Below are 10,518 nucleotides of genomic sequence, written 5' to 3'. Positions count from 1 at the left end.
GGCTTCGTCCTTTCTTTCATTCTATTATGATCTAGTCTGACATCCATCCAGTCATCGCCATAGAATCATGATTACAACTCAAATCACATGTCCTCTCACACCCCGCTACCCTCATGACTGCGTCATACTCAGCTGCTCTGACGCAATCTTTTTCTGCATGCTCTCAGAGCCAGTCACATCCACATGTTCCACTCCGCACCTTTATCAACATTTGTCTTGTCTTCACTATTGACTAAATCTCTTCAGGTGTGTCTTTTTCTCATAGACAGACCCGCCATTACGATTCGTCACTCCCCCCATCTGTACCTATTCGCCCGCCCAGTTGGAATCGGGGAACTCGTCCACCTTTTCTTCTCCGCCCATGCTTTTTGTCCTCACCATAGCCGGGCTTGGTTAATCGGCTAAAGTGAGGTTTGCTATATAATCAACGGAATTCCCACGGGGTCTACGCCCGCGCGGGAAGCCCGATGATGAAAGGGAAAGGGGCCCCTTCTACTCCCGGCTCCCAGGCCGGAGCTTTTGTTGGGGAAGAAATACAAACGGCCCTCTCCAGCCCCCCACCTCCCAGACGGAAAGAAGTGCGAGCGTGGCTTGGAGGAACCTCGAAGGCTCCTCGATGGCTTTTGCGCTCGGTTCTCTTTCTCCCCATCTCGAAGTTGCGAGCTTTGGACAGGGAAGTCGGGCGCCGCCATTGTCGCGGCCGTTCAGGGGCAGGGAGGCGGCTGCCGCTACTTATGTAAGTTCGGCTTTGCCGGAGCTCCGGCTCCCTGCTCCGTCTGGGCGCCTGGGCGCGCCGGCGATTTGGAGAACCTTCACTAAAGGGCAGCTTTGTTAGGGAGGAGCAGTTAGGGCTACAGGGCTCACCACCTGCACCGACTGGCAATGGGTATCTTCCAGTTTGACTCACCTGAACTTAGCCATTGGAACATCTCAATAGAAAAAAAGGTGGTCCAGAGAGAGAGAGGGAGAGAGAGGAGAGAGAGAAAGAGAAAGAAGGCCAAATAACACCCTAGCCAAAAAAAAAAGGGGGGGGGGCGCATCAGCACACTGATGTGTATGGCCACTCCTCTCCCTACCTAGTCCATCTCTTATATCCCCACAAGCTCCAGGATAGTTACTGGCAGCGGTAGGGAGTGTGACCTGGTAGGAAGTTTGGCCTGGACACTTGCTTTTGGGGGTGACTACAGGCCAGGTTCCATTTGAGGAAAAAAGTCAGAAGCATCCCTAGAACTGATTGTGCCCAGCCCGCACACTGGTTGCTGTGTTGGCTTTTCTGTAGAGGGAACTTTGTGATAGTTTTCAGGACTTGGGTCTCTTGGTTTGCGTCTTGCACCACAGTTTTGGGGTCAGACTATTGCAGCCCAGTCCCTTGGTCTTACCACATTGAAGTCTGTGTGATCACTGTTCGGTAGAAGAAACTTTTTGTATTTTTCAGGACATTGGTCTGCAGGATGGAGTCCCTCTGGTAAGAGTTCAAATTAAAAAGCTAGAATTCTGCCCTACCTGGTTTGGCTTAGTGGATAGAGCATCGGCCTGCGGACTGAAAGGTCCCGGGTTCAATTCCAGTCAAGGCACATGTCCAGGTTGCAGGCTCAGTCCCCAGTAGGAGGTAGCCGATCAATGATTCTCTCTCATCATTGATGTTTCTCTCTCTCTCCGTCTTCCTTCCTCTCTGAAATCAATAACAATATATTTTAAAATAAAAAGCTGGAATTCTTTGAGCTTCTCTGTAGGGATACAGGTGAAAACACTGGGGTTTCTCAAATGCAGGCTTAGAGACCAGTGTAGCTTAAATGATGTGTGCTACACTGTACAGAAGTGTGGAAAGAAGAAACCAGCTACTGTTCCCTTTCCTCCAATGTTAACTGTTGGGTATATGAGCTTCTGTAACTTTCTCTGTATTTATAAATACATATACATATACATATACATATACATATATATATATATATATATATATATATATATACTCTCTATATGAGCCTAGAGAAAAATGTGGAGGGCCACATACTTAGGAAATGGTGGGGGGAGGGGGCACTTTCTGTCTTTTCCTGATAATCTGTGTAGCTATCAACATCTATAAATGGTCTTTGTGAGGAGAAAATCTTTAGTGGCTTTCCAATGCATACTCTGCGCACAGCCCCGCCACACTCCAAGTGCTGCAGCCCTTCCCTGTTCTTCAAGTCTGCTCAGAGCCGGACCTGATGCTGCCAGCCACCCTCCTCTCTGTTCCCAACCTGAAAATGGGTACATGTGCAAGTGGCAGGATAAGAAAGGAAAGTTTATTTTTAAAAAACATTCTTATTTAGAATTTGGGATAGAGGAAGACTCTATCTTATTCTTGTGTGTCCTTTTCTCTTATAGGACTGGCACGCCCCTGATCAGTTATTCTGATCTGAAGAATTTGGTGTTTCAAGCATTAAGACAATAGCCTGAGTTGTTCATGGTAACTATAACTTTGGATATTAAATATTGAAAATATGGTTTGGTATTTGCTTTAAGAAATATATACACGTGTGTGTATGTGTACATACACACACACATATAATGTGTTCCCACTTCTCTTTCTCCCCCATTTATACTTGCGGAATGAAAGGCAAACGATATTTTTAAAAGAAAACATAGAATCCATTATTAAAAGGTCACTTTCTGTGATATTATGACAGATGTCTTTTTTGCCAGTTTTAAATTCCTTTTGCTTATAAAATACCTGTAGCACTTGTCAAGTACATCCATCTTGATGACGTTTTTGTCTCGATGGCGGATAGATTGGCATCTAGAGGGAATGAAACTGCTCATCTTTGAGGGTTGTATTAAACCTTAACCCTCATTCAGAAGTGGCCCAAAACTGGTGTGGAAAAGCTAGAAGACAACACCAAATGGAATATTTTGGCAATATTCCAATATTCCAACTTTCTAGTTCTGCTACAGTGACTTGTCAGTTCTCTCTAGGAAGTAGAACATTGAACGCTGTTAGTTATTTTACTAAATCTTTCTCTGAAATTAGACTAGATACAACATACATGACTGATGGATGCTTGCCTCAGAACTATTTTCAAACCTTGAAACTGAGTTATTTGCCTTTATTAACTCTACTTGTCAGGAAGCACAGGTTTTGGAGCTAGATTGCCTGGATTTAAGTCCCAGCTCTCCACTAAATAGCTACAATATTGGGCAGGTTCCCAACATCATCTATGAAATAGAGATAGTAATACCTATCTCATAGTTTTATTTGATCTTTACATTCGCAAAGAGATGGAAAGCACATAGAACAATACCGGGCATGTATTAGTTGCTCAGTAAAAGTTGGCTATCATTATAATTAGGCAAATACTTAGTAAACTGAAGATAAATAGAAATAACAATTTGGAAGTCCCTAAGTTGGGATATCTTTTCCTATTCATACTTTTGAACCCCTCTTAATGACTTTCTGAAATTGTTAGGTACTAAAAATTGATTAGAAAATGAAAATCTACCTGTATTTTCTATGTGGAAAAATATTGTCATAATTATCAACTTGCTTTTTAAAAATTTTTTGTAGGAGTTTTTCATCAGTATGTCTGAAACCATTAAATATAATGACGATGATCATAAAACTCTGTTTCTGAAAACACTAAATGAACAGCGCCTGGAAGGGGAATTTTGTGATATTGCTATTGTGGTTGAAGATGTGAAATTCAGAGCACACAGATGTGTTCTTGCCGCCTGCAGCACCTACTTTAAAAAGCTTTTTAAGAAGCTTGAGGTTGATAGCTCTTCAGTAATAGAAATAGATTTTCTTCGTTCTGATATATTTGAGGAGGTCCTGAACTACATGTACACAGCAAAGATTTCTGTGAAAAAAGAAGATGTTAACTTAATGATGTCATCAGGTCAGATTCTTGGTATCCGATTTTTGGATAAACTCTGTTCTCAGAAGCGTGATGTATCTAGTCCTGATGAAAATAATGGTCAGTCAAAAACTAAATATTGCCTCAAAATAAATCGCCCCATTGGAGATGCTGCTGACGCTCAGGATGATGATGTGGAGGAAATTGGAGATCAAGATGACAGTCCATCTGATGACACTGTAGAAGGCACACCCCCCAGTCAGGAGGATGGCAAGTCGCCTACAACTACACTCAGGGTTCAGGAAGCGATCTTGAAAGAACTGGGGAGTGAGGAAGTTCGAAAAGTAAATTGCTACGGCCAGGAAGTAGAATCCATGGAGGCCTCAGAATCGAAAGATTTGGGGTCTCAGACCCCTCAAGCCTTAACATTTAATGATGGAATGAGTGAAGTGAAGGATGAACAGACACCAGGCTGGACAACTGCTGCCAGTGACATGAAGTTTGAGTATTTACTTTATGGCCACCATCGGGAGCAGATTGCCTGTCAGGCATGTGGTAAGACATTTTCTGACGAAGGCAGATTAAGGAAGCATGAAAAACTCCACACAGCAGACAGGCCATTTGTTTGCGAAATGTGTACAAAAGGTTTTACCACACAGGCCCACCTGAAAGAACACCTAAAAATCCACACAGGATATAAGCCCTACAGTTGTGAGGTGTGTGGAAAATCATTTATTCGTGCCCCAGACCTAAAGAAGCACGAGAGAGTTCACAGTAATGAAAGGCCGTTTGCATGCCATATGTGTGACAAAGCCTTCAAACACAAGTCCCACCTCAAAGATCATGAACGAAGACACAGAGGGGAAAAGCCTTTTGTGTGTGGCTCATGCACCAAGGCATTTGCCAAGGCGTCTGATCTGAAAAGGCACGAGAACAATATGCACAGTGAAAGGAAGCAGGTTACCCCCAGTGCCATCCAAAGCGAGACAGAACAGTTGCAGGCAGCAGCAATTGCCCTGAAGGGAGCAGCAGTTGGAAACAATAGCCTGTAGCTAGAGTTGATGGGACGCGAACACTTTGCTTGAGCCGTGGAGACTGAGATTGCATTGTTTGTAATAAATGAACACCAGTCACTGTATTATTATTATTTTTTATTTTTTCTGAAAACTTACGGAACATTGTATACTCGCTGGACTTAAGGCAGTGCCTGGTTAGGTATTTTTAAAAATTTTAAAGGAAATAACGTTCCTTGTTTCTGACCAAACAGTTTCACTGTCCTGTCTGGTGTCTAGTATTAATGTTGCCAGTAAGTCCTGCCTCTTCTCTTTTTTTATGGTTTTAATTTGAGGACTCCTATGTCCAGTTCAGAAGTGAGAGACTTCTGTTCCAATTTTTAGTATCTCTCTGCACTTGCTGCACTGGTGAACGCACTGCACAGAGTGATAATTGAGTAAATTGATTTCCTAATCACAATTATATGTGACTTACGGTCAAAACAGCATTTTTAGTAACTTAAAGTACTTCGTGTAGATGCAGAAAATACTGGTGGGTGGTTGACCAAGAACACTGCACAAGTATGAAAACAAGGCCTGGAAATGTAGAATGGTCTTAGGTTTGCATTGATTTATTAATTTTCTATCACTGTTTTTTTCACAGTTCTTGTGGACAAATAATGAATGGTTGCTTTGCTAAAGTGTTTCTTCATTTTGATTGACCATACCTAACCCAAGAGATGTGGTAACAAGTCCCCAAGGCTGAACAAATCCGTAGGGATATTGGTGATCTAGTGGCTGAATTCCTTCATTCCTCTTATTTGGGGCATTACCACTCTGAAATTAAGTGGGGTTAGTGGAGTGGACCAGTGCTGAGAGGATTAGAAAACAGTGAATAGGACTCTGGCTCTCAGAGACAAGGTTTTCACATATGCAATAATTCCAAGGTTTCCTAGATCAAAATAAATTTTAATTGATTTTGAAATTAGGACAAGAACAGGTATGTGTCCTCAGATACATTTGTGTAACAGACTGTTATCAAACTTTTGGGTTCTCTGTAGCACATGACTTATCCATAAAGGAGATGCAATATCGTGACTTAAATTAATACATTTAAAATCTTTAAAGTGTGTAAATAGTATAGAAGTATTGGTCTTACGTATTTCAAGGAAAGTAGACAGCTGCACTTTTTTTTTTTGCACATTGAATAAAATAACTTCCATCAGCAAGAAACATCAGTCTGTTGTTAACCAATATTAAAGAGTGTCAGACCAAATGTTTATGTTTTTGAAGTATATTTCATCACTGGCTACAGTTTTAAGTAGAGTTGATTGCCTTTTCATAGCTGTAAGAATTATAAATGCTGTTCAATTTTGGTGTATGAAAATTTTTTAAACCATTTATTTAGGAATATATTGAAATACCAATAATAGTTTGAATTATGTTCTATAATAAAGCATTAGTCAATTATTTTAGAATGTACAATTTAGAAAAATGTTGACATTTAAAATTTATTTTTGGTTGCTAGGGTGTTTTTTTAAGAGACATTAAAATAATTGCATTTCATAGTTTGCTGCATTAACACCTATAATTACTACTGTGGGAGAAATTTTATTTTTTAAATGGTGTATATGTTGCACCCAAGATTGTAGGATGAAGATGCTACCTTTTAAGAAACATATTTATTGGTAAAATGCTTAATTTAGTTTAAAATTAATTTAATTTCTTTTCTTAACAGTTGTTTTTTCCATCCTAAAGTAGTCCTGTCACTGTTTATATGCTATTAGTGGAAGGGAAATTGATTGACATTCCTAGGCTGTTTTAACCAAAGCAAAAGAAAAATAATTTCACATCTGGTTGATAGCTACTTCAACAAACCATTTTTGGGTCTTCACTTTAGTATATATAAGAAAATATACTTCTATCATTTCTGTTTTCATAGTAATCTTTCACACATCCGGGTTTCTACCAAAGTACATTTTCTACTATCTTCATCATGGTTTTTCAGAGTTGCAAGTTATGTGGTTAACCTTCATCGAAATCACATAATCATAATGGTACCCAAAAAAAGAAAGCTTAATTTTCAGCCCTTTATTTGTATTATGTAAATATTTATCATTTGTCCTATTTTGCATGAGAAATATATTTGTGTTGCAATTTCTACCGCTGGTACTGGGTTTATATGTGTGTTAGGGTGCTTGTCTGCTTGATGGCAGCAAAGTCATGACATGGCAGCTTTCCTGTCCCCTGGTCATTGAGACTGCCTCTCTCCTCACCCAGCTGGCTTTAATAGCCTCTTGGATGGTGAAACCATAATGTTAGACAGTTCAAGGATAACTCTAATCACAGGGGGGTAATTTTGAAATGTCCTTACACTGAATTTATCATGTGAGGGGAAGGAAATTCTAAGCTATCTTTTCCATTATTTAAAAGTCACTTTTTTCTGTTTGAACAAAGAATATCTACAAACTTAATTTTACCTTTTATGCCAACTTGCATTGTATTGGCAATGGTTGAGGAAGATAATTTTAGGAAGTCCAAACTTTAGGTCATTTATCTACTAATTAACTTGGTCACAAATTTAAAATTGTTAGACATTATAGAGGTTGCCATCAACTGAGCCTGATACTAATAAATTCTTCCTATTTTGTTGAGGAAAAAAAAAGATGGAGGTGACAGGGAATGATGCAAATTTATGTAGTTTTGATCTAATTATGTAATGTAAGGTTATCTGTAACTCAGTCATTGGAAATCTGGAATACATTTTCCAGAGTATTGCTGTTAGTGGTGATTAGTTCCTAGAACAGCTGTAAAAGCCTGTGTACCTGTAACAGAATTAATGTAAGGGTTATAGTCTTGAGTTCTGAGTCGTAGGAGTTAATGAGCTGAGGCTTCCAGGAATGAGAATGGAAGAAACTGTCCCTTTCCTCTGCCATTTATTTACCTGTAATATCTACCTCCCTTTCTCCATTATCCAAGCCCACCACGTTCCCACACTCCACAATGTATGAGAGACTAGCAAAACATCAGATTGGAGGCAAGATAACCATTAACAACCACCACAGTGAGAGATGAGGACCTAAATTTATTCTGATGCTTCCTTCTAATACTTAACTGAAATCAATGATCACTTTCAGTGATGGGGAGCTCCCTACTTCGCTGATGTCCTACACTCCCAGCTTTAACTGCTCCTTATTCCTTGAATTTTGTCTCCATTTTTGTATGTCCCCTTGTAACTGAACTTTCTTCCCCTTGGAACTATTCAAAATAAAGTTAATCCTGCAACTACTTGACAACACTTGCTTTGGACCCGACTAGCACAGTTTGTTCCCTTTCCAAGTCTTGTCTTAAGCATTATTTTTAAACTAGGGGCCCAGTGCACGAATTTGTGCACCTTGAAAGGAACTGTGGGCCACAAGGCTGTGGTGGGCACAGGGGTGGGTCTCAGCCCATCCTCTGCACCCCTGCCCAGCCCCTCCCACCATGGCCCCTGGTCCCCTGTCTGCCAGCAGCCCTACTCCCATGTGCTGACGGCACCAGACCCGCTTGTACCCACTGATGGTGTGGGACAATTGGGGCCAGTGCCAGCAGCGGGTACAAGCAGCAGCTGCTGCTCCAATCACCCCTCAGGAGCAGGGGGAGGTAGAGAAGCCCTTAGGGGCAATGGGGCCGCAGCTGCCACTTGTACCTGCTGATGGCGTTGAGCGATTAGGGCCAGTGCCAGCAGTGGGTACGAGTGCCCAGTGGGACCATGGCACCTGGGAGCAAAAAATTTTCAGTAACCACCAGAGGCTCACCCCGATGACAATGACCGGTGCCCCACCTTGGTCTGGTGCCCCTGCTCACCTGCTTCAGGCTGACACCTGCCATGGTCCACGCGTGCCCCCTGGTGGTCAGTGCACATCATAGCTACCGGTTGTTTGGTTGTTCTGCAGTTTGGTCTATTTGCATATTAGGGTTTTATATAGGTAGATAATTTGCCCATCACCTGTTATCCGTAATTTCTTAAAGGTCACCATACTGATCTTAAGGTCCCTGAATGTAATTTTGTTGGATTGTGATATTTCAGCAGTTATGTGATTTCATGATCTCTTCAAGAAATATTCCCAATTACCAGTACTCGTAGGTATTTTCAGTATAATTAGGGGGACGTGTAGTTTAGTGAAAAGACTTCTGTAGTCAAACTTGAATTGGATCCTGGCACTGTTTACTAGTTAATATCTAAATTTAGGCTAGTTCTTTACCTCCCTGAGCCTTAGTTTTATCATATCTAGAATAGCAATTGGGATTTCTACCTCTTGGTCTGCTGTGAAAATTAAATGTGATAACCAGTACAAAATGTTTAGCCCAGCACCCATTGCTTTTTAGGTGCACCATAAATGTTTCCTTCTTAATGAACATTCTCAATAGAGAAACAGAAGCCAAACTGAAGTTCTCTTGACTTTGACATGTCTGTTTTACAAAGTGACTTTTTTTTTAAATTCTCACCCAAATATATGTTTTCATTGATTTTTAGAGGGAGAGAAACATTAATTGGTTGTCTCCCGTATGTGCTATGACCTGGAATTGAACCTGCAACCTAGTTTTGTGCCCTGATCAGGAATTGAACCTGAAATCTTTTGGTGTATAGGATGACGCTTCAGCTAACTGAGCCACCTGGCCAGGGCTCAAGTGACCCTTTTCAATGTATACTGAGAAAATATATTTGTTAAACATTATCATTTCCATTTGTTAACATTACCATTCTCATTTTTTCTCATTGGTATTGAATTGAGAAAGGGGAATGTAATATGAGACTATCTTTAAAAGAATAGATTCTGGCAACAAGAAAGAACACGGATGCAAAGAAAATTAGAGAAGTAAGAAATAACATGGCCCTAGTCAGTTTGGCTCAGTGGATAGAGCGTTCGCCTGTGGACTGAAGGGTCCTGGGTTTGATTGTTGCCAAGGGCACATACCCAGGTTGTGGGCTCCATCCCCAGTAGAGGATGTGCAGGAAGCAGCCAATCAATGATTCTCAGATTTTTCTATCTCTCCCTCTGCCTTCCTCTCTGAAATCAATAATATATAATAACATGGCCTTCCAGCAGCTTTGGACAAGGTACCATATATTAAAAATTTGGAAGGTTTTTTTTGGGGGGAGGGTACTTAATGAGCAATACAGGGTATGTTCAGCAGCAGCTGTGAAATGAGAATTGTGAGTGAGCAGGTATTCCCTAACAGCCTCAAACCTAGCATTTGTTGAATATTTACTAGGTATCAGGCACTATTTATACTATTTCTATACACACTTTGTGACAACTTTGAGGCACACCTTATTACTGATGAAAACCAAGATTCAGAGAAGTTAAAAATCCTGCCAATGTCAAGGTGTTATCCAAGCCGGGACAGAACGGGTAGATCTTCCTCCAGAGCCTGTGTCCTTAGTTACCATGTCATAATGCCCTCAAACAGGGAAAGGGGCAACTGTGGCCTTGCACACATCCTTACCAACCTCAGTCCACTTTAGGAGGAGGGAGAGCAGTTGGAGGAGAGAGAGGCATTTATGCAAACAATTGCCCCTACGCTTATATCATTAATTAGTTTCAATATTTTGATTTCTCTAATACATTTCTTATGCAAGGAACCAAATACTAAACTAACATTGTTTTACCTTCCTTTGGGTCTAGAGCAGTGGTTCTCAACCTTCCTAATGC

At 40.9% G+C, this 10,518-nt stretch overlaps 1 protein-coding gene across 5 annotated transcripts; it reads left to right on the top strand.

Annotated features, from left to right (window-relative positions):
• Nucleotides 1-454: 454 nt before the first annotated feature.
• On the top strand, nt 455-8,107 carry ZBTB14 (zinc finger and BTB domain containing 14). 5 transcript variants are annotated; one of them, XM_023754231.1, is made up of 5 exons: nt 455-736; nt 1,436-1,465; nt 2,141-2,276; nt 2,365-2,446; nt 3,542-8,107. In XM_023754231.1, exons 4-5 carry the CDS (start codon nt 2,444-2,446, stop codon nt 4,880-4,882), a joined length of 1,344 nt encoding a protein of 447 aa, XP_023609999.1. In that variant the 5' UTR covers nt 455-736; nt 1,436-1,465; nt 2,141-2,276; nt 2,365-2,443; the 3' UTR covers nt 4,883-8,107. The 5 variants fall into 5 exon arrangements, with proteins under 5 accessions (XP_023609999.1, XP_014311765.1, XP_014311766.1 ...); XM_014456279.2 differs by lacking the exon at nt 2,141-2,276; XM_014456280.2 differs by lacking the exons at nt 1,436-1,465; nt 2,141-2,276.
• Nucleotides 8,108-10,518: the final 2,411 nt, after the last annotated feature.

The sequence above is a fragment of the Myotis lucifugus genome, unplaced genomic scaffold (genome assembly GCF_000147115.1).
Source record: "Myotis lucifugus unplaced genomic scaffold, Myoluc2.0 scaffold_58, whole genome shotgun sequence".
In the NCBI taxonomy this organism is placed as follows: domain Eukaryota; kingdom Metazoa; phylum Chordata; class Mammalia; order Chiroptera; family Vespertilionidae; genus Myotis; species Myotis lucifugus.
This window is presented reverse-complemented; position numbering and strand designations above follow the sequence as displayed.